The 26903-nt window shown below is 53.5% G+C and overlaps 9 protein-coding genes across 9 annotated transcripts; 6 read left to right on the top strand and 3 right to left on the bottom strand.

The window, feature by feature from the left end:
* Positions 1-50: 50 nt before the first annotated feature.
* Positions 51-3805, top strand: CKM354_000068300 (uncharacterized protein; the record flags this gene model as incomplete). The annotated part of the gene is made up of 2 exons (XM_044795781.1): positions 51-129; positions 573-3805. The coding sequence occupies 2 exons, from the start codon at positions 51-53 to the stop codon at positions 3803-3805; spliced, it is 3312 nt and encodes a 1103-aa protein (XP_044651716.1).
* Positions 3806-4277: 472 nt separating this feature from the next.
* On the bottom strand, positions 4278-6652 carry CKM354_000068200 (uncharacterized protein; the record flags this gene model as incomplete). Its single annotated transcript, XM_044795780.1, has 2 exons — positions 4278-5933; positions 5984-6652. 2 exons carry the CDS (start codon positions 6650-6652, stop codon positions 4278-4280), a joined length of 2325 nt encoding a protein of 774 aa, XP_044651715.1.
* Positions 6653-7574: 922 nt separating this feature from the next.
* On the bottom strand, positions 7575-8800 carry CKM354_000068100 (guanine nucleotide-binding protein subunit alpha; the record flags this gene model as incomplete). The annotated part of the gene is made up of 4 exons (XM_044795779.1): positions 7575-7674; positions 7727-8224; positions 8276-8624; positions 8674-8800. The coding sequence occupies 4 exons, from the start codon at positions 8798-8800 to the stop codon at positions 7575-7577; spliced, it is 1074 nt and encodes a 357-aa protein (XP_044651714.1).
* A 2511-nt stretch (positions 8801-11311) lies between these two features.
* CKM354_000068000 (mitogen-activated protein kinase HOG1) lies at positions 11312-12859 on the top strand (the record flags this gene model as incomplete). The annotated part of the gene is made up of 9 exons (XM_044795778.1): positions 11312-11367; positions 11452-11499; positions 11558-11687; positions 11744-11787; positions 11841-11940; positions 11988-12344; positions 12397-12475; positions 12528-12711; positions 12772-12859. The coding sequence occupies 9 exons, from the start codon at positions 11312-11314 to the stop codon at positions 12857-12859; spliced, it is 1086 nt and encodes a 361-aa protein (XP_044651713.1).
* Positions 12860-13449: 590 nt separating this feature from the next.
* On the top strand, positions 13450-14508 carry CKM354_000067900 (uncharacterized protein; the record flags this gene model as incomplete). The annotated part of the gene is made up of 1 exon (XM_044795777.1): positions 13450-14508. The coding sequence occupies one exon, from the start codon at positions 13450-13452 to the stop codon at positions 14506-14508; it is 1059 nt and encodes a 352-aa protein (XP_044651712.1).
* Positions 14509-15147: 639 nt separating this feature from the next.
* Positions 15148-17302, top strand: CKM354_000067800 (uncharacterized protein; the record flags this gene model as incomplete). The annotated part of the gene is made up of 3 exons (XM_044795776.1): positions 15148-15645; positions 15706-15849; positions 15908-17302. 3 exons carry the CDS (start codon positions 15148-15150, stop codon positions 17300-17302), a joined length of 2037 nt encoding a protein of 678 aa, XP_044651711.1.
* Positions 17303-18310: 1008 nt separating this feature from the next.
* On the top strand, positions 18311-21073 carry CKM354_000067700 (uncharacterized protein; the record flags this gene model as incomplete). The annotated part of the gene is made up of 4 exons (XM_044795775.1): positions 18311-19066; positions 19120-19905; positions 19957-20007; positions 20069-21073. The coding sequence occupies 4 exons, from the start codon at positions 18311-18313 to the stop codon at positions 21071-21073; spliced, it is 2598 nt and encodes an 865-aa protein (XP_044651710.1).
* Positions 21074-21429: 356 nt separating this feature from the next.
* CKM354_000067600 (uncharacterized protein) lies at positions 21430-23364 on the bottom strand (the record flags this gene model as incomplete). The annotated part of the gene is made up of 1 exon (XM_044795774.1): positions 21430-23364. One exon carries the CDS (start codon positions 23362-23364, stop codon positions 21430-21432), a length of 1935 nt encoding a protein of 644 aa, XP_044651709.1.
* A 644-nt stretch (positions 23365-24008) lies between these two features.
* CKM354_000067500 (uncharacterized protein) lies at positions 24009-26558 on the top strand (the record flags this gene model as incomplete). Its single annotated transcript, XM_044795773.1, has 1 exon — positions 24009-26558. One exon carries the CDS (start codon positions 24009-24011, stop codon positions 26556-26558), a length of 2550 nt encoding a protein of 849 aa, XP_044651708.1.
* Between the last annotated feature and the right edge of the window lie 345 nt (positions 26559-26903).

Genomic DNA, 26903 nt, shown 5'->3' with positions numbered 1-26903 from the left:
TTACGCCACGCCGAATCGCAATCGACGGACTGACTGTGAGCATTGAAGTGATGGATCCGCGACAGCTTCTGAATCCGAAGGCCTTTGCTAAAGAAAAGGCAAAGGCCGCGAAAAAGACGCCGAATTATGGTACGTTGTGCTCTGCAACCACCTTCATTGCCAAGCCTTGCTTCACTTCACTTGAACACTCGCGCGTGCATGAAATTACGCGTTCTCACATGAAGTCGGCGGCGCGTCAAATGATCATGTGCCAGGTTCCACAGCCGGAACACTGTCGTCGTTGAACCTCAACAACACACACCTCATTTTGACTTCTGCCTTGACCTCCGCACTCGCTCCATGGCTGATCATTCCACCCACCCTTGATCAGTACCATCAACCCTTGCACATAGCTCCAAGTCGACCACCAAGTACGGTGACAGGCGCCACTTCAGTGCGCGTCTCGAACCTGATCATGGGCTCGTTTGATCGCCCTTTCGAGGCACCGTCCGTGGGCAACGAAAATGACTTCAACCACCTTTCACCGCCTACGGTCGGCGGTTACCAGCAACGGCAGTTTCTGACATTCCCAGGCCCGCAGCAGACCCGCAAGCCGACGAATGCCTCAGACCAAGGGCCAAAAGCTTCGCAGGCGTCCTACGATCCAATGGCACTCCTAAACCCAAAAGCCGCCATGACCAAGACAATACCTCCCGGCGAAACCGCGCAAGCTCGAGCGGCGGACTCTAACGACACTGAGGTCAACATGGCGCGCATGATCGAGAACCTCAACGGCGTCCAGGAGCGTGATGATGCTCCGATCAAGAAGCGCAAGACTCTGGCCGCGGAAGACGACGAAGAAGAGCGCAAGAAGGCGAAGACTCACTCGACGCAGATTGGTAAAGGCGGCACGATCAGTGAGCACCTTAAGAAGGAGCGTCAGAACATCGCTGCTGATCAGTCTACCAACGACAATGCGATTGATCTTACCAAAGACGATGACGAAGTAGTTGAGCAGGGATTCCGGCAAGTCACAACCTCCAAGGCCGAGGAAGACGAAGAGGTCTGCCTTGGGATGTTGGATACCAATTGCAATGTTTTTCGCGTTCCTAGCGCATCCAAAGCAGCAATGAACAGCGTCCCGAAAAGCTACTGGCCACTGATCCGGGTTACATACCGAAAGGAGAGCGGCCCCGGAAACATCATTGATCTGTACGACAACGCGAATGCAAAATTCGGTAACCTGGATCTCAAAGCAGGCTCGGCCTTAGGCCCGCTGATTGAGGGCCACTCAGTCAACAAGATGCGATTGAAGATGGTGTTGCTCAATCGAGTTCGACGAAATGAGTCGCCCGGTATGAAAGTGTCTCAATCGCTGAAGATGGTCGTCACCGTGTTCACACCTCGTAAGTTGTCGAAGAGAGTTGGCATGTGGCTCTCGCAGAGGCAACTCTTCCTCCGCACTCCAACTTCATGGCAAGGCAGGCCAGTCGAGAACCCTCATGAAGTCCGCCCGCTTTACGCACCAGCTGCCAGCAACAACTCCACGCAGAGGCAGCAAGGCCCAGCAAGTGGTTACCACGTCCAGCGTACTGCTGAAGAGATGCGACGCGAAGCAGATTCGATGTTCGACAAGTTAGCCAAGGAGGAGGACCTGCCAGAAATGGAGAGTGACACGGATATCATAAAGACTTCTTTGATGCCTCATCAGAAGCAAGCGCTCAACTTTTTGCTTACTCACGAGCGCGATGACTACGAAGGCGACGAAATCCCTAGTCACTCACTATGGAAGTATCGACCAAAGGACAACGGGAAGCCTGCATGGTATCATGTCATCACAGGTTTAGAGGTACACGAGACACCAACACCAATCCAAGGTGGCATTTTGGCCGACTCGATGGGTCTCGGTAAGACATTGAGTATACTGTCACTCATCGCAGCGACGAAACAAGCTGCGGCACGTTTCCGACAGGAACGACCCAACGAGGAGGACGATCTGGACCGCAACGGCCGTGCTACTCTCATCGTTTGCCCAAAGTCTGTGCTCTCCAACTGGCAAGAGCAGATCGCGACACATACTGTCGCTGGCAGCATGACCTTTTACGTCTATCATGGAACGAATCGCATGCAAGATACGAGCAAATTGGCTAAGTACGACATTGTGCTTACATCATACAACACAGCAGCTTCAGAGTTCAGCGATGGCAATCGAACCAAAAAAGCTCTGAGCAGGATAAATTGGTTCCGTGTCGTGCTTGATGAAGCTCATCAGATTCGTACGCAGACAACCAAAGTTTCTAAAGCCTGCTGCGCTCTTTATGCTCAGCGGCGATGGGCAGTCACGGGAACGCCTGTGCAAAACTCCCTTTACGATCTTGGTGCCTTGATCAAGTTCCTCCGTATTTATCCGCTGGACCATCCACAGACATGGACACAGTACATCATGTCGCCCTTCAAGAACGGCGACACCAATGTGATCCAACAGCTTCAACTCCTGGTTGGAAGCATCACTCTGCGTCGTGGCAAGCAGACAATTGGCCTACTGGACCGCACAGAAGAGATCACCCGGCTCGAATTCACCGAGGCTGAGCGACACTTGTACAAACAATTTGCAACAACTTGTCGCACACATTTCCATAACATCACTGGTGGTGGTAACCAGCTGCGTGGCAAGGCCTACGCGCACGTCCTCAAATCCATTGGCCGCCTGCGTGCGATTTGCGCCCACGGTCGAGAGATGTTGACCGAAGAGGACATGAAGGAGATCGAAGGCGACGATCCGAGCAACGCCATCATCCTTGATATTGGAGACGAGCCCGAACTTGCAGACGAGAACGATTTCACTCCTGATAGTCAAGCCTACGGACTGCTCAAGGTTATGCAAGACAGCGAAGTAGACATTTGTGCTTCATGTGGCAATAAGCTCGGCAAGCAGGAGTCAGCGGATGGAGTCGTTGATCTCACAAAAGAAGACAGCGAGGCAAGCTATCAGGCTTCCCCAGAGCCAGTCGCCGAGCTGGAAGAGGAAGAAAACCTTCTGGGATATCTGACGAGATGCTTCCACCTGATCTGTCCTGATTGCGCACCAAAACATGTGGAGGACTGCAAAAACCGTATGGAGGCGGATCGGTGGCACAAGTGCCCATATGACGACGCTTACCAGCCAATGGGTATGAAGCCACTCTTTCGCCGCGGACTGGAGCAGCATTTGGATGAAAAGAATCGGACAGAGAACCAGGCGATGGGTGCGAAGTGGGATGCAGACAGCTACGGCGGCCCACATACCAAGGTCCAAGCACTTCTTGCTGACCTCGAAGAGTCTGCCGCTGAGACGCGTGCTTTGCCAGAGGGCGAACCACCAATCAGATCTGTTGTCTTCAGCGGCTGGACTTCTTACCTGGACCTCATCGAGTATGCCCTCGACCGCCAGGGTATTCACTACGCGCGTCTGGACGGTTCCATGTCAATCAAGCAGCGTACAGCTGCAATGGAACAATTCAAGACTGACGAGAACTGCGTGGTCATGCTGGTCTCCATCAAAGCAGGTGGACAAGGTCTCAATTTCACGGCCGCCAACAAGTGTTACGTGATGGAACCTCAGTTCAATCCAGGTGTGGAGCAACAGGCCGTCGACCGTGTCCATCGTCTGGGCCAGACACGTGCAGTCTTCATCAAGCACTACATCATGAATGATTCGGTAGAGGAGGGTATTCTGAAGCTGCAGAGGAAGAAGGAAGCTTTGGCTCAGATTTCGATGGACAAGAAGAAGAGTAAGCAAGAAGAGAACAAGGCTCGCATGGATGATTTGAGGGAGCTTTTCAAGTAATGCAAGGGCGAAAGGAGAGGAGTTGCGAGAATGACGTGAAAAGTTGTCGCAGAAAGAAACGCTTTCACATCACGCGGCTACAGATAGCCACCACGACGTTCAGGGTCTTTTGGTAGTTGTCTTTACGATACCCACGCCAGCGCCGAGCGCCTGGCTAGACCGCAGCTTTCGCGAGGCACAGCGGCCATTGGCATAGACAGGACAGGAACTTATAGAACATGAAATGCGCGTTTTGCTGTGAACCATGATCATCATGCACCACTCAAGTGAAAATGCTCTCACACCTCTTCGTTGGCTCTGATACAGATCTCATATTTTTATGCTTCTCAAAAGCGTCGCAGACGTTACTACAATACAAGTTTTCTGATTGAAAAAGGTTCCATACATCCACCCATCCGGCAATTCTCGCCTTGTCACCGGCCGCTTGGCCAAACATTTCCGTAACAGAAACACCTCGCTAGAGTTGACCGTTCTACAAGTCGTGCTTCATGAACCCTTCCGCGTCCTCTCCAACAGGCTCGAATGAGTTGGGGACATCGGTGTCATTTTGTGGCACAGCAGCGACTTCTGGGGTAGGTTCGACATCATCCATGTTCAGAAGATCGTCCATGCCTTCCATTCCCTCCATTCCTTCCATCACTTCAAAAGTGCTCTCAAATTCGTTCGACTCTGGTGCAGTACCCAGGTCCCCGTTGTCTTGCCCGAAGATCGAAGTAGGCTCGGGCTGTTGAGGTGCTTCACTACCAGCACCAGAGCCGGAAGCTTCGGTGGGTTGGGTAGCTTCCCGCTGCTCAGGAACGGCGTTCTGCTGTGGTGGTTGTTCAGCGCTAGGCTGAGGTTGCTGCAGCTTCATGTTTGCGAATCTGGCTTCTGTCTCACGAACGCGTTTTCGGAACTGCAGTCTGTCGAGGAAAAGCTTTTGGCGGGAACGCTCGATCTCGCGACGCTCTGCCTGAAGGAGCGCTTCCATCTCACTGAATTGTTGCAACTTCAGCTCGAGCTTCTGCAGCTGCAAATTGACGGCTGCAGAGACTTGGTTCGTTAATTGTCGTTCAGTGTGCGAGGCGAGAGCAGCTGAGCGAGCAGCAGTCAGGCTCAAGGCTGTGGTTGGCAAGTCGTGTGATGTAGGTGGTTCTCGAGTGGCAAGAGATGTCGTGTCGTCGACATCCATGCTGTCCTCGCCCTTGACTTCTTGCGGCTGAGCAGATGCGTCTGCAGACTTGTCTTTCTCTGCACCGGCAGCGGATGGCGCCTCGGCCTCGATGCGTTGCTTGAGCTGTTTGCGCATCTCGTCAACGCTCTTGCCTGCTGCCTTTGCGGTGGTAGCTGGGTCAGCCAGGCCAGCCAAGAAGCCCATGACAGACATGACTGGATTGTCGAATTGGCTAAAAGGTAATCGGCCCCCAGAAAGATATGCCAGGTCCTGAACCCCGACGCCATTTGCCGTAGGTGTTTCTTCCAGATATTTGTCCTCAATCTCCAGCTGCAGAAATTTGAGCACGCATTCCTCTCTCGTCTTAGATCCGACGTGGTCTGCAACCTGCTCCCAGCTGTCATCGAACATTTCCAGACCTTCTAGCAGCAGCAGAAGCTCGGCGTCCGTCCATGTTGCCTCCTTGTCACCCACACTACGGTAGTTGTCGTTCTCAAGCTTGACGTAGTCGGCAGACGTGGTCGAGCTGGGGAATCGTCCTTCTTGAAAGCACAAGCTGCAAAGATCGTATCGTTGGTCCTTGTTGGGCTTCGGTGTTGTCGCTAGGGCGGGTGGGTTTTTGGAGTTGTGATACCGCACACGAGTGCAGTCCTTTCCGCAAGAATAGCAGAAATACTGCTTGCCATCCTGTTTGAGGCTCTCTTCAACGCTCTTCTCTCCATTCGTTTCACTGCCCTCGGTCTTCGCAGGTGTGACGTCCTTGCCCTTGTCATCGTAAATGTTTCGTCGCACTTCGAGGTTGAGATCTGCTTTGCCGCCAGCTGCCAATTTTTCGGTGGCTGGGAGCGCCTTGCCCGCTGTCACAGTACTTGCAGCTGGTTGCAGTGGCTGTAACCCGCGTGGGGTATCTGCGGTAATTCGGAAATGGCCCGTAAACGGTGGGCCAATGTTTGAAGGCCGAGTGTCTGGGTCGATCTACAAATCTCGTTAGATAGTGAATACTCCATATTGACGTTAATACACACCTGATAGTTGATGAGACCCCACTGCTCCAGGAACGAGTGAACTCTCATGATCGCGCACACGTCTCCAGCCAAATTCCTTCTGCATGCCGTCACCGTGAGATACTCTGATGGATTCAAGCGATATGTGTTGACCATAAAGTCTCGGTAGTCTTTGTAAACAGCTGGGGTCTTGCTGCGATTGCGATTGTTGAAGAACTCGGGCAATGCCTTGCGCTCGAGTGCGTGAATTTCATGCATGTCGAACCAGGCGCTGTAGCTCGGCAAGATGATGGCATGATTCTGGTCGATAAGATTATTTCGCGCAACCTGTTCCGTCGCCGCTTTGGTTTGTGCTGGCGCTGGTGTAGCTCCCGCCGCAGGAGTCGCGTCGTCCTTGGTGTCGGCCATCTCTTCATCCTCCCCACCCTCTTCAGCGTTCTCGGGTGCGGGCGCATCGGGCGCGTCGAGTGGATTGTCTGATACTGGCGCCGCGTCGTCTGATGTTGGCTTTTCAGCAGCAGGCTGCTCTGCCTTCGCATCGTCCGCGTCTTCAACCATTGACGTGTCTTGGTCCTGATTCTGCGATTCCTGCTTGGCGTCTGTCTCGATGGCCTCGTTCTCGGCGTGAATCAGCTCGTCAGATGCCTCTCCAGGGGCATTGGCGTCCTCGTTCGCGAATTCGAAGTCCATTGTGGCTGTTTATGAAGGGTGGGATAAAAGTGGGAGCTGTGATGCGCCCAGCCAGCTCCGTCCCCGGACACGAGCCTCTGATGCGCGACAAGAGTGCAGGGCAGTCGCGTATGCTTTGAAAGGCACTTGTGGTATGCTAAGGAGTGTGGAGAGCGGTGTGAAGAGCGCGACTTGATGTCGTGTGGTGGTTCGCGATGCGCTGAGAGGGAGAGACGCGAACGATGCTTGTCGGACGAGTCGGGAGGACGCCGCGCCACGGTGGCCTGAAAATGCACAAGCGTCACATAAGGCCCACCTCTGCAGCAACGACCACTTGAAGCAGGAACGGCCATTTCAGGCGAAGATGGACATCAAAAACATTCATTAGATAGCTATGCCATTCGCTCTCGAAGGCTCATGTGATATATCTCAAAGTACTCGTCGAGCAAAACGTTTCCAGATGTCCTCACGGCGCTTATTGGTAGTCCGGGGCGTGTTCAATGAAATGGCCTCCGACCTACAAAGTGAGCCATTGTCGAGTTCCTCGTCAAAGCCGACTTCCTCACGTCAGAGCAGACATGCTTCAACGTCCTCTCACGTCGCATGCGAAGTCTTGTCCCCAAAACAAGATACGAAGGCAAGCGCGGCCCCTTCAGCTTTTTGTCCCTCTTCCGCGTATCGTGTTTCCAACCTGCCACAAGCGCGAGCCGTGGCATAGAATGCTAATGCCAATGTAGCACAACAGACAAACGACCTCCGTTCCAGAACCCATTCTGCCGCATTCGACCTGCGCTGCTGATTCCCGACGGCTGCCCCACTGAACGCCCGCTTGCAATGTCCCGGTATTTTTCATAAAGAAGGGTTTCCTGTGATGCGTCCTGACGCCGCCCTAGGTAGTTCAGATGGCTCTGTAAATGGAAAATGTGCCAATTTCGGCAATATGCTATAATATGCCTGAATCCTTCAGTGCGTTCTGCAAAATGGTCTCTTTTACTGCAGCAAAAACAAGGCGAATGTTGGAGGTGTCCGTGGCTTGTGTAAGGCTAAACGGGTATTAGTATATTTCCACAAATTTTTCCAGGACGAGACACTCACTGAGGATACAAATTTAAATGTGCCCGGTTAACCTGATTGAATCGCCATAATAGGTATTTCGCAGCGCGATTCACATCGTTTCCGCCGGAATAGTCCGGAAAGTAGTTTCCGAGCGGTGATTTGGCCAGCTTGGCTCGGAACAGATCCACCTTGTTCAAAAACAAGATGATGGATGTCCGCATAAACCACCTCGAGTTTACCACGGAGTCGAACAGAACCAAGGATTCCATCATCCGATTTTGGCTGCTCTCTTCCAGCAGGACCTGATCATATTCAGATAATGCCACGCAGAATATTATTGACGTGACATTCTCGAAGCAGTGGATCCATTTCTTTCGTTCGCTACGCCGGCCGCCGACGTCGAACATATGTATGCTGAGCTGGCCCATTTGGAATCTGGTCTCATAGATACCAGTGGTTTTTGTCCGTGCCCGCAGTACATCAGCTTCGGTAGGAATATAATCGGGTGCTGATATTCTCGTCACTTCATCAAAGAAACTGTATATTGATTAGCATAAACACTCCAAAGGCGGATACTTCCGATCGTACTAAGGCGCCGAGTCCATGAGGTAGAACTCGTTCCCGTGCGCGTCCAACAGAGATGCGATGCAGGGATCTTTCCATATGCTTGCAATGGCTTCTCCTACGCGTTGGTCCAGCGCCTGTTGTGGATCCGGATCGACCGTGTACTCCATTATGTAGTCAGTCAATTCCCGGTTCGCCGGATCTTCAACCTCGATCTCGAACTGGCGCATAGCACCAACCAAAGCCTTTGCGCAGTCCACAAGGTTCTTGTAAATGGTATGGCGATAGAGGGCCAATTCGTCCACTGAATATCCATTCTGATGTATGATCTTCATTTGTTTCACGATTGTACTCTTCCCGCTCTCGCCGGATCCTACACAAAGTCAGTGCGCGGTCTATCAATGCCTCAGATGCTGTCGTACCCAGAAGTAATATCTTGCATTCTCGACGTAGCTTCTTTGAGTCCTCCTCAAGCGTTCGGTCGATCGCCTGACTGCGCTTCTTCTGTTCCCCATCTTGGGCATCACCGCTGCTCATACACGCGCCCATGGCGATGCAAGTCGGGATAGCCCGACGGCTCCAGCGAGCTCAGGCGATTACAAGGACGACCCCAAACCGCTGTCGGTGGTGAGGCCAGCTCCGGCAGTGCAGATGTGCAGCTCTGCGCGTGGTTACGCTTGTGCGAGTAGTGCTCTCAATAGTTGACTTTGGCAAATGTGGAGAGGTGCAGCGTGTGGAATGCGGCCAGCAAGCGCGCGCGGCTTGTTCGCTCGGTGGCTTCGGGTCCTTTGTGTCCTGGTGATCGTGCTCGATGCGGCGGCGGTGCGCCAAGCGGACGGCGCGACGTCGACAGCGCAGCAGGCCAGACGAGATGACGAGGAGTCGGTCCGTGGTGAGGATGGGTCGCAGGCGATGCAGCCGCAGTGGTGCAGCTTCGGTGGGATCGCGCAAGGTGTCGCAGGCGGAGCGGCAGCTGGTTGGGCACGGTGATGATGTCGATGCAGCTCCGATCTCCAGACGGACGGTATGGCGCACAGACGGCAGATGGGCTGCGTGAGGCGGCTTCCTGCGGCGCGCGAAGTGGCGGCACTGAGCACGCCGGCGGAGTCGAGGGTGGAGTGGAGTGCCTTCGGCGGCGAGGCTGCGTTCGAAGGGCGAGGGAGGATGTACGACGTCGGTGTGAAGGTCTGCAATGCCTAATAATGCCTGTGCTCGGTAACTCAATCACGACTAACCAAGGTGGAGACGGCGCAGATCTGGGCGTTCTCACAGACTGCACAGCGAGCGCTAGATACCGGCGCGCCACGTTAAGCGGAGAAAAGAACGTGGTCAACACTCTGGCATCCTCTTGCGCCACGGCTGGCTGCATCAACGAACGAGCGTGTGCAAAGTGCTCCATTGCAGTGCCGGGGTGCAGTCCCGACGACCACCCCAGGCACTGTCATCACGAAACACAGGCACTGCTATTGCGGCTGGCCGTAGGCCGTAGGCCGCGAATCCGAGCATGTCTTGATCCTGAACGTCGACTTGTCGTATCCCAACCACGCCACACCGAGGGCTCATCGCGTCTCGCCCTCGCCCTCGCCCAATTCGTTATCACAGCACATTCTCGCCGCCATGTGGACTCATCGCAGCTGCGCCCACAGGTTTCGTATCCACTGCCCTTCCCACGGCCTCGCGTGCCGCTAGTAGCATAGCACATCGTCTGCTATGAGTACGCGACAACCGTGACGCCGCACGTGTCAGACAGTACGTACCCGTCGCCTAGGTGCGGTTCGGCGAGCGGCGGAACAAGCCCTTTTTCGCAATGGCTACTGTTCCCAGAAATGAAGTTTCGAGCAGCAAGCTTCAGGTGTGTACTTCGAAGCCAGGGCATCGCACAATGGCATCACTGCTGCCGGCAGATACGCGTCTGTTGCGGCAAGAGTGGCAGCAAGTAAGTGAGGAGTGGGAGCCCGGCGATTTCACGAATGGGGAAATTTCCACGCCCAAATGTCCCAATCCACGTGCTCTGCGCACGCACTGCACTGCATTGCACATGCACTCCGACCCAGCGAGCGCACTACTCGCACATGCGTGGAATTGTTGCAACAGGCGGTCACTGAGTCGCGATGGGCGAAAAGTCTAATGCATCCGCACACTGTCTGGGACAGCCCTCGACATAGCAGCTGGTCTGACGCAGGGCACATCAAGGGCCAGCAGCAGCGCCAGGACTGGACTGGCCGTCTGATAAGTGTATGGCTGGCAGGCAGTGGCGGCGTGGAGGAGGCGGGTGTGGGACGTGGAGAGGCAGAGCAGATGAGGGGCAGCGCTGAAATTCTCGTCATGTAGCAACGCAACGGCCATGGGGGCCTTGGTGTGTTTGCGCCAGCAGCAATGATATCACAGCCTGGCCTGCCGAACGTAAGAGATAGAGCCCGTGAGGTTGCAAAGTCGAGCGATTAGTGGTTATGGATGTTGGCCCGGTCGGCACCTTTCTGGATAACTCGCAAGCGCGCTGAAGGCCTGTTGCTATGACGTTGAAGTGATTCCGACGATTCTGCAAACAAGAGCGGCAAGCCGTCCGCACACCAGCGCGACGAGGAGCCAAAAACGTGGTCGCCATCGTGCCGTGTCCCTCAGCCTCACAATCCTCCCCCTCCGACACTCCCTCTGCCTCCGCGTCCGCGTGCTTGTGGCAATCATCGTGAGCGCGGCGAGCTTCTGAAGAGCTTTTGACGGCCCGTGAGCCTGCGTCGATCCTCGATCGACCTAACTTGCACGCGAGAGCGGCTCAAAGACGACGTCGTTGCTGGTGCAATTCCCAACTGCCACAACACCGCCATACAAAGGAACTTTGTGCTGCCACACACAATCATCGAGTGCGCCATCCAGCTCCAGCGTGGTCCGAGGCAGTCGCGCAAGGAACGTGCAACTTCAGTCGCTCTGCTCTGCTTTCCCCCCAGCCGCTACCCTCCCCGCTACTCGATCGCCCTGCGACGACCTACGACACCCGCCGAAGCCGCCAACACCCTTCCACCCACCCCACCACCTTGATTCGAGAGCGAACCCACCTTCACCATGGCGGAATTCGTGCGTGCTCAGATCTTCGGCACGACCTTCGAGATCACGAGCAGGTGCGTCGCAAGAGCCCGAAGCCAACGCCACAGAGGCGTCTGCGCACCGAGAGTCGCGATGAGCGAGGACTGACACTCGCCTAGATATACGGATTTGCAGCCCGTGGGCATGGGAGCCTTTGGGCTTGTATGGTGCGTACTTGGGAACAACCGCGAAAGTGCTAGGGCCAGACCACTGACCAGCACTTAGCTCGGCCAAGGATCAGCTCACAGGACAGGCCGTCGCTGTGAAGAAGATAATGAAGCCTTTCAGCACACCAGTCCTGTCCAAGCGTACATACCGCGAGCTCAAGCTGCTCAAGCACCTCAAGCACGAAAACGTACGCTCCCTTACCCGCTCCCGCGGCACGGTTGCGCGCATACTCACTATGCCCAGGTCATTTCTCTCAGCGACATCTTCATCTCGCCTCTAGAGGATATGTATGTCGGTAAGTCAACCCTGACCACAAACTTGGCTTATTCTCTTCTCACAGTTATTTTGTGACCGAATTGCTCGGGACCGATCTCCACCGCCTCCTTACCTCGCGCCCATTGGAGAAGCAATTCATTCAGTACTTTCTGTACCAGATACTCGTGAGTTGCACTGTTCCTGTTTTTGGGCACAGAGCTGATTCCTGCAGCGTGGTCTCAAATACGTCCATTCCGCCGGCGTCGTGCACCGTGATTTGAAGCCCTCGAACATTCTGGTGAACGAGAACTGCGATCTGAAGATTTGCGACTTCGGTCTTGCCCGCATTCAAGACCCGCAAATGACTGGATATGTTTCCACGAGGTATTACAGAGCACCCGAAATCATGCTCACATGGCAAAAGTATGATGTGGAGGTGGACATCTGGAGTGCAGGCTGCATTTTCGCAGAGATGCTGGAAGGCAAGCCATTGTTCCCTGGCAAGGACCACGTCAACCAGTTCTCGATCATCACAGAACTTCTGGGCACACCTCCAGACGATGTTATTTCTACCATCTGCAGCGAGAATGTAAGGAGCTCTGCGTTGAGGATGCGAGACAAATTGCTGACCCACTGTCTAGACTCTGCGATTCGTGCAATCTCTGCCCAAGCGTGAGCGCCAGCCACTGAAGAACAAGTTCAAGAACGCCGATCCTCAAGGTAAGCAAGAATGAGGAAGCATCTCTAACAATACACTCACTAACGCGCTCAGCCATCGAACTACTTGAGCGTATGCTTGTCTTCGATCCTCGAAAACGTGTCAAGGCGGGCGAAGCACTCGCCGATCCATATCTCGCCCCGTACCACGACCCTACAGACGAGCCCGAAGCGGAAGAGAAGTTTGACTGGTCGTTCAATGATGCCGACCTTCCAGTAGACACATGGAAAATCATGATGTACGGCTAAGCAGACTCACGAAAGGTACTGAAATAGACGCTGACCATGACTTTGCTCAGGTACTCGGAGATCCTCGACTACCACAATGTTGACCAAGGCAACGAGGCAACGGCTGCAGGCGGTCTGACCGAGAATGGAGCTGCTTAGAAAGAAGTCACGACATCAATGAAAGCATAGGGCGGTGCACAGGCGTCCGGGAGTCGGAACGATATGATCCCACGTACCAGCCAGTAATGATATCAGCGGGAGGCAGGGTGCCTATGTCATATGTGTGCGACAGAAGTCAAACGGCGCTACTTAGCAGGACCAGTTTGGATGCAGTGAGGGGTGGAGTAAGTTTTGACGCGGTGAGATATCAAGTCTCACGCAGCGAAGGAGGCCTTTTGTCACAGCAACGCACCAGAAGTGCTGCAGAGCTGCTTCCCAGTCTCTGCGGCATCCGTACCCTAGATCACATTCAACAACGCAATTGCGCATCGCCTTACATAAAACGATACACGTGGTGATAGAAAGAATTACCAGACAGTCACATAGCCATCAGTAACTATGTCTCATCGACTACAGAGAACAACGATTTGAACATCACTGGATGTGACCGTCCGTTCTTTTCCCGGAGCGCGTGAGGGCCGGCCTCGGCTCAGACACCCTCTAAGCCGAGAAACGGCATGACATGACGACTTTCTACAGCTCTACCACCTTGCTGTGATCGCAGCAAACCACAACACAATACCGCCAACATGGTTGCTCCATTACGGAATGGCGTCCTGCGACAAGCGGCGACTTGCCTTCGCCAGCAACGCAGTACGCCCTCAATTCGACCAATGTCCCGCGAAGCATTGCGCCGCCTGGCATCGACACTTGCGATCCTCGAACAACGCGAAGGCAAGCTGAATATGTCATCCCTGGCCTCAATCTCGGCTGCACAGAAACTGGGAGGTAGCATACATGGCTTCGTGGCAGGCTCCAATATCAAGTCGGTGGCCGACGAGGCCTCTAAGGTCGACGGACTGGAAAAGGTGATCTACATCGAGAACGGCGCATACGACAAAGGCCTCCCCGAGAATTTTGCTCCTCTTCTGGTCGAGAACATCAAAAAGGGTGGATACACACATGTGCTGGCTGGACATTCTGCTTTTGGGAAGAACCTCATGCCACGCGTGGCTGCGCTACTTGATGTGCAGCAGATCAGCGACATCACGGACATTGAGGGCGAGGACACATTTGTCAGGCCGATCTATGCTGGAAATGCGATCCTAACTGTGCAAAGTCAAGACGAGGTCAAGGTGGTGACAGTGCGAGGCACGGCCTTCCCGGCAGGTGCAGCTGAGGGCGGATCGGCTGCTGTTGAAGAGGGTACTGACCCAAAGGCGGAATGCCCTACAGAATGGGTGTCTGAGGATCTGGCCAAGAGTGACCGCCCAGATCTGGCGACAGCAGAAAAGGTTGTCAGTGGTGGGCGCGGTTTGAAGAGTAAGGAGGAGTTCGATAAGCTGATGCCACCGCTCGCTGATGCCCTCGGTGCCGCTATCGGAGCAAGTCGAGCAGCTGTTGATTCTGGATTCGCAGACAACAGTCTGCAGGTTGGACAGACTGGAAAGAACGTCGCACCACAGCTATATCTCTGCGCTGGTATCTCCGGTGCCATCCAACATTTGGCTGGCATGAAGGATTCGAAGGTGATTGCAGCGATCAACAAAGACCCAGATGCGCCTATTTTCCAGGTGGCGGATGTTGGGCTCGTGGGGGATTTGTTTGAAAAGGTGCCAGAATTGACCGAAAAGCTCAAGAGCTCGTAGACTAGCGACGGGTGATTATACCAGAGTGAGGCGTTTGTGGAGCCGACAGGTATGGAAATGCGATCTGTACTGCTCATCTAGCAGACCCTGGGAGCCTGGCACATGTATAGTTCGTGCAACGAATATGCTTACTTTTACCCGCTATTGAGGCCATGCCGAGCATCTCTCAAGGCGATGCTTACTGTGCCACGATGGCAGCGATCGTGTAGCAGAGGATCTCGCCCTATCGTCGTGTGACTTACCTCCGTATCATCATCATCGGATCGATGTCTCGTGAGTCTTGGCGCATCACCCGCACCAGACCAGACCTGCATGCAGCGGCAGACCCTTGGAGGTATGCGCTGGTCGTGCATATGGCCATCGCGTTACTCCGCTATACGTACAAATTGGTCGCGCTCGGCATTGATATACAGAGAGCACAACGATGAGGTTCCTCGTCGCCGAGCCACGAGATTACGCCGGCCCTCTCCCATCTACCCAAGGGATTTAGACTGCTAGCCGTTGGCTCTGAGGAGAAGGCCACCGGACTGCACGAGAAATCTACATTGAACTTCTTTATGCTTCCCGCTCTTCTCGCAGGACTGGTCTCGTAAGCTTGTGCTGGCACATGGGCAGTTCGGAAGCGGGAGAGGAGCAGCCATGGCGACGCCGACACCACCACAAATTTCCAGAAGCGGTACCCCACGACCTCGAGAAAGCGATTTCAAGCCTCTAGTCTGTGTCGTAGACTTCAATCACCACCGCGGACCCGAGATTGAGCATTGGCTGGGTGCAGAAGATGGCGTTGATCCCGCAGTCTCGAACGACTGGGGCCTCATACCGTACATGGCGTTGCCGGACGGCGCTCACCAGAATGAAGAGGAGTTCTCGTATTTTACATTAGTACACAAGGGGAGCACCACGGCTGAAGGGAAAGACGTTGAGCCAACATCTGTCTTTGGGATATCGTGCATGCACCAAATCGATTCTAGCTCACTGACATGGAAAAGCGAGGAAGTCACAAGAAGTGCTGTACAAAAGGCGGTCGTGGTGATCACAGACCGACCAGAGGGATTCAGTGCGCTCCGGGAGAAGCTTAGTGCTGTGACAAGAGCGTGGTTTGCCCAGAAAGACTTCAGAGATCTAGACATACTCCAGGTGGGTTAGTGGAGACTGTGGTACGTCTAGGATCAGTAAGTGTGCTGACGGACTGGACAGCGCTTTCAGGAGAACCTCACGGAAGAGATCAACAGGAGCGAGGATGAGAGAGATCAATACTTCGGCTTGAGCTTGCGAGAGCTCCTGCATACCTTCAAGTGGCAGACCTTGGTCATGCTGAAGTGCATGCTGTTGCAGCAGAAGGTCCGCCTGCTCGCTCCTGTACCTGCATTCCAATATCTGAGCTGACAACGTACTGTAGATCCTATTTTTCGGCTCCCACTGCGAGCGAGTCTGTCAGGCACAGTTCTCGTTGATCTCCCTGATACCAGGTTTAGTTCGCAGCCTACGCGACTGCGCAGACCCGGCTATGGATCGGTATGCGGAGACATTGCAGAAATCGGATTCTGTCCGTACAAGCGATCGAGCATCCCTGCTTGCATATATTGGTTTGCCACTGCAACTGTTCGGCAAAGGGTCTATGTTTGGTCCATACACTCCTCTGCAACAGCTTGACATGATCACGGATGCCAATACGCAGAGCTACGTGGTGGGCAGCACTAACAGTCTGCTCCTGCAACAGAAAGACAAGTATTGTGACTTGCTGGTCAACCTGGATGAGGACACGGCGCAGGTGCTCAACCCGGCATTAAAGAATGCCTTGACATTGACCACGGCCGATCGAAGATGGGTCGACTTCCTCACACAATCGGTGAACGAAACGTGGGATGCGTTTGATCCATCTCGTCCGACAACGCACGGGTACGCGGGTAGCGAGGAGTTCATCAGACTTCAATTTGAAGAATATCTGATTGCTCTGCTGTCGGCGACAAAGTATCATCAGTATATGGCTACGCACAAAGATGGCGATCCGAAACTGCTTCTTGCGGACGTCGAGGGCGATCCGGCCTCAGAATTCTCTCTGGCGTTTGTGGAGGCATGGGAACAATCAGAAAACTACAAAGTCTGGAACAAAACCGCTGACAGCCAACTCTTCGACATTGTGGAACCTCGTCATCCAATGGCAGGTGGTCTGACGATAGAGGATGTACAACGCCGCCTCGCTGTGCAAATATCTGAATTGCACCTCGACGAACGCTTCAGCCAGACAAGAGAAGTGGTTGGCAAACGCTTGGCAGACGGCAGGACGCATGTGACGAGCGCATTCAACCGCGTCTGGGCTGACATCGAGGCCATGCGAGAAGCGCAACGAAAACGAACAGAAGATGCCAGAGCTGCTGCGGCAGCTGCAAATCCTCAAGATGGCGACCCAGGCAAAGTGGATCGTCCAGATGCACAAAAGGCTCAGGCTAGTGTAGCTGCCGCAAGTCAGCGGGCAGGCGCATATCTCAGCTCATGGGGAACGTGGGCAGCCGAGAAGAAGAAGTCATGGTATGCGCAACGCAGCACAAGTGGTAATCAGGAAGCGGCGGCGGCGAACACTGCGGCACCAGCAAAAGAGGCGCCAACGCCATCGTCATATGCGATCAGGAATTCGATGCCCTCTGGTGGCCTTCGTGAATTGAAGCTAAATCGTTCAAACACGGGTGACGAAAAGATCTCATCTCCTCCGAGGAACCGACCACGAGTTACGACTGTGAGCGAACTGTCTGTTAATGGTACGGCGAAGGCCGAGAAGCCAGTGTCATCGGAGTGACCTGTATATACATAGTTTGTCTCTCGTGCAGATTGAGCAGGATCTCACTAATGTGCAGTGGGCGGCATTCTGGAGCGTTTTGGAACATACAGCGTCAGCACAGCTTGCAACGGAACAATCGACCATATTAGTCAATGCGCACGAGAGTAGTTGCACAACGATGATAGATGTGAGTCCTATTGTGCTGAAGATGTGTTTGTAGTAGCAGAGCCAAAACGCATATCCTCGACGCCATGCTGATCTGGGGGAATGCCGCCTGGGCTTGAACTCGTCATCGATATTTTCATATTGTTGATCTGCGTGATCTCCAACTTCACAACCCAGAAGGTATGTCTTGTGCTGGGATTTAGATTGGTTATGAGTGCAAGGGTGTGCAATTCGCGCCAAGAAGTATCTCGAGATGGCCCGACTGGCTTTCGCCTTCACATCAACTTCATCAACATCAACATCTCTCTATCCCACGGCGGCGCTACTCTGCTGGACATGCCATCGATGCGAGACAAGCAAAACTTCTCCAACCGCACCATGGGAGGCAGCGATGCCAACAGCAAACCTTGCACGCCTTCCGCCATTCACCCCTGCCGCCACATGGGTACGCGTTGTCACAAGCACGTGTCGCGTACGGTGAACGAGAAAATGAAGTGAAGCGGGAAGCCTTCCTCGTGACAGCGCACTTGTGGCAGAACTTTTGCGCGTCTCGGCGTCTGTTGTAGCACACTCTCCAACACCGACCTGGTTTTGCCGAGAGGTTGCGTGGGACGTGACACAAAGCTAACGCGTTACCAAACACCCACGCCCTTGATCGGATTTGCAAGCCGCGAGGGCCAAAGTGCAACAGTTTTGGCAGACCGCCGCGAACATTTTCAAGATTGCTCGACGCAAGGCAAGTGACCAAGTTCTATCTCACCGATTTCTTAGCCTCTTTGTTTTCAACAACAGGAGGGAGCTCTCTCTGGTCCCTGGCTGAATGCCCGGCTCTACTTCTCGAGCGCGTCGAGTCGAGTCGAGATGGACTTTGCGCGAGCTGCTAACGATGGAATACCATCAATTCGAGACCCGTGGCCGGTGAAAGACATTGTTTACGTCGGCATTGTGGGTCCATTGATGCTTGCCGCATTTTTCGAATGGGCACTTTGGCTGGTCGCATTTCTCTACTGCCTGGGGAAATGCTTCGTCAAGGCCGGTGGCAGTACAAAATGGTCGACTCGAGTTCTGGCCGTCCTTCTCATGATCATTTTCAGCTGCCTGAGACTGGTCTTCCTACCGATAATGGTCGTCACGCTCCCACTCCCGGCACAGGTCGTGCAGTACTTTCCGAAGACTATGGTGAGCGTGCTTCAGTGGTTCGCCTTTTGTTCTTTCGCCGGTCTGCTCACCATTCCTTGGCTACTTTGCGTCTATCAACTGGTAACACACAACGTTGGGAGACAGAAAAGAATCAAGACTGTCCTGGATGAACACTCAGCGCCGAAGGTTGTCATTGTGATGCCGTGCTACAATGAGAAGCCAGAAGTCCTGCTCACAACAGTGGACTCGATCGTGGATTGCGAGTATCCTCCGTCCTGCATGCATGTATTCCTTAGCTTCGACGGAGAAAAGGAGAACGAGTTGTTCTCGAAGACAATCGATCGCCTCGGAGTCCCGATTACACTGGAGCACTATCCTAAGAGCATCGACGTCAAATATCGAGGCTGCAGGATCACCGTGTCTCGCTTTCCCCACGGCGGGAAGCGGAGCGTCCAGAAAAAGACTTACAGACTCATCGTACGTTGAGTGTATCCCAGGTCTTTGTCTTCATTTTACTGACTATCAAACAGGACAAGATCTATGAGAATTACCTTCGCAAACATGACAACCTTTTCATGTTGTTCATTGACTCCGACTGTATCCTCGACAAGTACTGCATCCAGAACTTCATGTACGAAATGGAGCTCAAGCCCGGCAGCAAGCACAACAAACTGGCCATGACGGGCGTTATTACCTCGACGACCAAGAAACACTCCTTAATCACTGTTCTCCAAGATATGGAGTATGTACATGGGCAGCTTTTTGAACGAAGCGTCGAGAGTGCATGCGGCGCCGTCACTTGTTTACCTGGAGCACTGACGATCCTGCGCTTCTCTGCTTTCCGGCAAATGGCAAAATACTACTTCGCAGACAAGGCGGAGCAGTGCGATGACATGTTCGACTACGGCAAGTGTCATCTCGGCGAAGACAGATGGCTCACGCATCTATTCATGATTGGTGCCACCGAGAGGTATCAGATCGCGATGAACACAAGCGCATTCTGCAAGACGGAAGCAGTGGATACATATCGCAGTCTTCTGAAGCAGCGCAGACGATGGTTTCTCGGTTTCATCACGAACGAGGCCTGTATGCTCACGGACGTGAGGCTCTGGAAGCGTTACCCTCTCCTGCTCATCTTACGCCTGGCACAAAACACGATCCGGACCACCGCGCTGCTTTTCTTCATAATGGTTATCTCCATCTGTACGACCTCGCAGGAAGTGGCAAACCTTCCTGTCGGATTCCTGGCTGTCTCTCTTGGACTGAACTGGGCGCTGATGTTCTATTTTGGCGCGGTGCTCGGAAGGTTCAAGATCGTAAGTGTGATTATTTCGAACTTTCTCGTAGCCTCGACTGACTGTTTGCAGATGCTCTATCCACTTATGTTTGTCCTCAACCCATTCTTCAACTGGGTATACGTAAGTCTAGTCCCGCTGCTGTTCTCAAACATACACGTACTCTATACTGACCACTGTCTAGATGGTATACGGTATCTGCACAGCTTCTGATAGAACTTGGGGCGGACCAAGAGCAGATGCGGCAGAGGCAGACGAGAAGACGACTCCCGCCCAGGCGGTATCCAAAGCTCTGGCGGCCGGCGACGAACTAAACATCAAGCCGGAGACTTTCCGACCGAACGCTGAAATCCGACCGCCGTTGATGCCGTCAGACTCACTCGAAGGCCGATTTGCGCCAGCGGAGCAAGTACCTGGCGGCTTCTACAGACAGGTAAAGCCCTCTCCTCGCTTACACTCCGATATGACTCCAAGAGAACAAGAAGTCGGTGTTCGTCGCGACCGGTCACAGGACTCTTACACGTCTGAATGGAGCTCTGGTGACTCTCGCAATTCTTTGCCGATGCCACGCAGAGTGGAGAGTATAGTCGGCCCCGAGATCACAGCGACCTACCACCAGCGACAAGCCCAGCAGCGACCAGCTGGCGGAGCGTTCTTCGAGTCCGGATTGTACGACGACGAAGAAGAACTTCGACGCGAGACAGAGAAGCGATCCGTCAGCCTGGAGCAACCTCGACGGACTGCAACGCGGTCGATGTCTGCTGACAGTACGAGGTCGGGCGACTCATCTGTCGAAATGCACTTTCCCGTGCACCCAGCCCCGCTGGCTCGACCACCAAGTCCGAAAGTAAGGATACCGACCAGAAGGAGTGATGCTTCGCCAGATCGTGGCTCTCCGCCGACCGGACTGGCTGCTCCTCTGACCGCCTACTACCCAAGTGGTCGCTCGGGCACTGGACCTCGTATCGGAAAGAGTCCCCTGACGCGCAAGAGCTTCACTCGCTTGGCAACTGACGATGCTCCATCAACCGCCGGAACTTCCACCGAGGTTGAGGTCAGAGTGCCGAGGAGAAGCTCGACGGACGAAGAAGTTCCCAGAGGTCGAAGACGGAGAACGAGCATGGGTCCGGACGGTCGACGTCGTCTGAGCAAGCAGGCCCCTGGCAGTAGATCAACAAGCAGAGCTTGAGTTGGCAGAAAATAATCTTCTTGGGATTGGTGCTAGGGCACACGGATATACCATACACTACACTGTGCGCTTACGTGCCGACCTGACAGTCCGCTGTTTGTTGAGCTTAAGGCTGCCCGTTGACTTCTCGAAGATGCATGCGAGGCTTGGATGATGATTTCCAGCATGGCGTGGGGTTGGGACTTGGGTGATGCTTCTCAGCAGAGCGTGGTTTCGAGCCACATTGTAGCATGGCTAACGCGGAATGAATCACGAGACTAGACGAAGAAAAGATAGACGGACCAAGTAGAACAGCGAGAAAGCATCACGAATGCCAGGTAGAACAGTAAAGACTCTGTTCGCTGGATATAGAATCTCTACGACCAGTTCGCGATAGCTGCAACGTCCGCATGATCCCCATGTCCAGCCTTTTGTGGCGATTGATCTTCCTCCCGTCCGCCTCTTTGCGCGTACCATAACTCTTCCACGTTCTTCCGCGCATAGCGTCTCTTCTGCTCATATCCTTCAACCCTTTCAGCGTAGTCCTCCGCCGCCTGTAGAATATCCCAACAACGATCATCACCCACACGCGCGAGCTGCATAGCCAGAGCTTCTAGCGTTCCAAAGCGAGGCATCCAGCCTAGAGGCTGCATATCAGCAAAATGCCGAAACGACCAGTCCACGAGCTCCACGCCTCGCTCATGCTCTTCTTTGGCTTTGACGGGATCTTGCATTTCACTGGCTCTGCGCAGAGCATATTTAGCTGCTTCGATGAAGCATAAAATGAGTCGATCGTAAGTCATAGCCGTCGGCACGACGCGGAGGGCTAGGAGTTCAGATACCAAAAATGAAGCTTGTTGCTCGTCTGGCGGGTTTGCGACTCTGCAACCTTTCAGTAGCAAGTTGAAAGTTTCGATATTTGCAAAAGATTTCTGTGCACCTTGACCAAGTGGCGCGAAAGTGTGAATGATCTTGTAGAGTTTCATGGCTTCGGCGAGATTCTTCTGCTCGATGTAGCATTCGATCAGTAGGTTGAGGATCGTGATGGAGATTTTGCGACCCGCAGTATGCAGTTCGCGAAGTGTTGTAACGGCCTGCTTGACGAGGGCAGGCTTGTCTTTGATGTACATGAAGATGCCTCTCGTCTGCGCAATCGTGGGCTCTAGCTTTTCCAGCGGCATGATCGTTAGAATGCTGATGGCTCGACCTAGATCCGGCGGGCTTGCGGACAGGTAGGCTGATATCAGTAATTCGTAGTGAATTGGGCGAAATGCACTTCCTCGTTTGCTCAGATGTGTAAAGACTTCTGTAGCCATCGGAGCATCACCTGCTTGGGCAGCAGTCGCGAGCACGTTCAGGCACGTGCCGGAAGATGGGTTGAAGTATGCGCGGTTGACTTGGCTCATCCAGACGAGGGACGTAGCATTGTGATGACGCGCCTCGCTCCCCTTGTCAAGAAGGTACGCCCATACAGCTTGTCTCAGTCGTAGCTCTCCAGCATCATACCGTGTCCGCATTATCCGGAACGCCTCTTCTATCTCGCCAGCATCACACAGGGCGAAGACGGCCATATCCAGCAACCAGGGTTCGATGTGCATTCTTTCTTGCCTCATCTTGTCCAGCCTTTCGAGTGCTTGCTCAAATCTTGCCTCCCTCAACATCCCAGCGATCATGTCGTGCCATCCTTCCTCACTAAGCTGGAACCATCTCTTGTGCATGTACTCCAGGATCTCAGTCCTCAGTAAATGGTCCAAGTGTACACTCAACACCTTCAGCACAGCATGGCATGTCCCGACATCTGGCTGCAGCCCCGCTTCTCTCATCTCTTCTAGCAGATCGTGTACTCTCCATGCCGCTCCCAATTCGTGATGCGTGTTGCTCAAAATGAGAGCGTTATAAAGCTGCACATTTGGCCTCTCTTTCCTCTCTTTAACAAGGTATTCGGCGATGGTGAAGCACGCATTCGTTTGGCCCTCTGCCGCTGAGATTCGAAGACGCCCGTATAGCAAGCGCGTCTCTTCGTGCTCCAAATTGGCATCATGTTTCGTCTCGAGGTGTGTTGCTGCGCGGCTCTTTGACCGAGGCTGCTGTAAGGGTTGGAAAGATGCTGTGCTATAGGTCCGGATGTTATGATGGACAGTCGTAGCGTTGTGACAAGGCCGTGTCCAGGTCGACTGTCGCGAGCATTGTCGCTGCTCTGGCGCTCGCTGGCGCCGACTGACAGCGCGCGTTGCCCGCAGGAGGCTGGCGGATGACCATGATGGGCAGAGGCATTGCCAAAGCGGATCAATGGCAAGTTTCGCGGTGCTCATAGCATCGTTCCGGTATCGTTAGCTTCCTCTTCTGTCGTCTGTCGGAATTCCATCTGCTCACCAGAGTGGGTCCCGCTAGGAACATTGCCGACCCCTGCTCAGCCCTATCGAAGCTTCCTCAGTCGCGTCACTTCACTACTGAGAACCTGAAAAACATCGATACAACGTCTTCATCCGACAAACGTGTCCTTATGCTCATTGGGACATTCTCCAGTCTCGGTCTCTCCCGGGCGATTGGCATAGCACGCCGAAAGCATCGCTGCTGCGGCAGAGAGCACAGTGCAGCAGACCACGACCAAATGGCCTCTTAGAATTGGCAAAGCGTCTACCGAGAGCTAATAAGTCAAGTCTTTCATCTCGTTTGGTCAATTGCTCTACTTTCCATTAGTTGGCTCATCAAATGTTTCTGGCGTAGATCTGTTGGGAGGCTTCGAATCTGTATATGCACTTTTGCCAAGGATATCAAACACAACGTCATCGCAGGGAAACCTGGCGCGCGTGAACCTTGTCCAACACGCACGCGACAACTTCATCTCACACTTCATCGTGCGCAGTCTGACCAGTCGCAGAAGTCAGTCTTACTTATAACTATGATCCGGTAACAGTCCATTATTTGATGAGCCAGGCGGCTTCAACGCATCACGATGCTGGCGCGCAGAAGGCTGCATCGAGCAGCTGCTCCCTTGCTCAAACCCTCGCCCAGTCCAAGCACATATCTACTGGCGTCGCGCATCTCAAGACGATTTGTAACTGGAGAAGCTGGCGATAACAATACCGGCCATATCTCGACCAATTCGCAAGAGGGCATTCTATTCTTCAACAGCATTTTACCGTCAAATCTACAATGGTTCTTTCGGCTCACATCTGCCATCCCGACGGGACGAAAAACTCCAAAGATCTTGGATCCGTCGAGCAGTAACTACGGCGTTGTCAATCCCGCTTCTGCTTTTCAGAAGGCTTTGAAAGCGGAGAACATCGCGGGCAAAGCAGACGTGGTGGAAATCTTGCCTCGGTATGGAGAGGGTGCTGCGTTTTTGAAGTTCAGCCACGACGGCACCAGTGATTCGAAGACAATCTCAGAGGCGGTCAAGAAGTATCTCAACGAGAATACTGCGCGACCCTGGTGGAACCCTTTCATGACTGTACAAGTCGGTCGTGTACTGGGCAAGCCTTGGGTTGAGGATCTTTCGCGGCGTCCTTCTTCGAGGCTGAGGGTCGAATTCTTGCCGACTGAACCTGGTGCTAGTGCAGCTGAGCTTACACAAGAGCAGCTCTACAGCTTCTTTAGGCCATTCGGCAAGCTGTCTGAGATTATCGTACAACCCTCGGACTCGAAAGTGCTGCCCAAGTACGCCCATCTGGATTTTGAAAGCTATAGAAAAGCTGTCATGGCGAAGAACTGTATGCATGGCTATCTCGTCAACGATTCTGAAGGAGGCGGAAAAACCGGGACACTGCTCCGCTTGACCTACGAAAAGAGGCAGCGTGCAGGCTGGATCAAGGATTGGATCATGAACCACCCTCGCATCGTTATACCACTGCTGGTCGCGTTGATTGCCGGTATATCAGCTGTAATTTTCGATCCCATCCGGACAATTGCTATCAAAGCCCACATTACACGTGCATTCCACATTGAGGACAATTGGATCTTTGCCTGGCTCATCAAGCAGAGTGAAGATTTGGTCAACAAGGTCAAATCGCTTGGACGGGATTTGGATGTCAATGACGGTGGCATGGCTGTTGTGTGGGAGGACAGACAGAAAGAGATCGAGCAGATCCAGTCCTGGCTGATGGAAAGCACAGATACTTTCATCGTTGTGCAAGGTCCTCGCGGCAGCGGCAAGCGTGAGCTAGTGCTTGACCATGCGTTGAAGCACAAGCGAGAAAACAACCGGGTCCTGACCATCGATTGCAAGCCGCTGCAGGAAGCAAGAGGAGATGCTGCGACCATTGCGGCGGCCGCGAATCAGGTTGGGTACAAGCCAGTGTTCAGTTGGATCAACAACATCAGCGGTCTGGTCGATCTGGCAGCACAAGGTATGACAGGATCCAAAGCTGGCTTCTCCGAGACCCTCGAAAATCAACTTGTTAAGATTTGGACCAAGACGACTGCTGCTCTGAAAGGCATTGCTCTCGAAGGTCGCAAGAAAGACGACAAGGATGCAAAGCTTTCGGACGATGAGTACCTCGAGGGCCATCCGGAGAGAAGGCCTGTTGTCGTAATTGAGAACTTCTTGCACAAGAGTTCGGAATCGGGTGCAGCTTTGATTTACGACAAGCTTGCAGAATGGGCTGCGACACTCTCGACCTCCAATATTGCCCACGTCATCTTTCTGACCAACGATGTTTCCTTTACCAAGTCTCTGAGCAAAGCCTTGCCAGACAGGGTCTTCAGACAAATTTCGTTAGGCGACTGCTCGCCTGAAGTGGCTAAGCGTTATGTCATTCAGCACTTGGACTTCGATGCCGATCCTAGTCAAGTCACTGGCGATAAAGATGCGGAAGGAGAGGACGTCAAACATCTGACTCCTTCGCAGCAACGCGAGGATCTGCGCGAACTGGACTCTGTCATTGGCCAGCTAGGTGGCCGTCTCACTGATCTTGAGTTCTTCGCTAGGCGCATCAAGGCTGGTGAGACACCAACACGAGCTGTCAAAGAGATCGTCGATCAGTCTGCCTCGGAGATCCTCAAGATGTATTTACTACTTGGCAGTGACAGCAGAGAATGGACTTCGGCACAAGCGTGGACTCTTGTCCGGGAACTAGCCGACAAGGAGGGCCTACGCTACAATGAGGTTCTGCTTGCCGATCCGTTCAAATCTGGCGGCGAAAAGGCTATTGCAGCATTGGAACAGGCAGAGCTGATTACCGTGCAATCGAGCAACGGCCGACCTTACAAAATCATGCCCGGAAAGCCAGTCTACCAGCCTGCTTTCCAGAACCTCGTGTCGGATAATGTTCTACGAGCGAAACTCGAACTAGCATTGCTCAGCGACGCCATCGCTAGCGAAAACAAGTCGATCGACAAGTACGAGCAAGAATTACGCCTACTTTCTGAGCTACCCAAGCAGCCACCAGAATTGTACGACCGCATGAAGTGGTTGCTGGGTAATGTTGCGAAGAGTCAGAAGAGCATCGAGAGTTTGGAGAAGGATAGTGCAGCGCTGAAGAAGATCCTGCAGACGGAATTTTGAGATTGTCGTAGTAAAGGGGACAAGTGAAATTCATGATCAGGCTAACATTCGGCAGAAAATTGGATGCAACTGTACAAATTTAGGAAGATACCACTCAGCATTGACAGGATTGAAGAACCACCATCGATCGATTGCGCATTGTGAAGAGAACGTTACATGTGGAGAAGTATACCCATGTTGGTTATGCTGTCATTGCCAAGCCAGCTGAATTGAAGTGGTCAAGGTATTGATCCTGAGACCCATCCGCATTTCCAAAACCAGAGCAAAACGACCCATCAAGCTTGTCAAGCGGGAGGGAGAGGCCTGTTCCCGTCCATTCTTCCCTTGGCGGCCCGTTGGTTCTCC

This window comes from Cercospora kikuchii, assembly GCF_019650295.1.
Source record: "Cercospora kikuchii DNA, contig_00001, whole genome shotgun sequence".
NCBI classification, from domain to species: domain Eukaryota; kingdom Fungi; phylum Ascomycota; class Dothideomycetes; order Mycosphaerellales; family Mycosphaerellaceae; genus Cercospora; species Cercospora kikuchii.
This window is presented reverse-complemented; position numbering and strand designations above follow the sequence as displayed.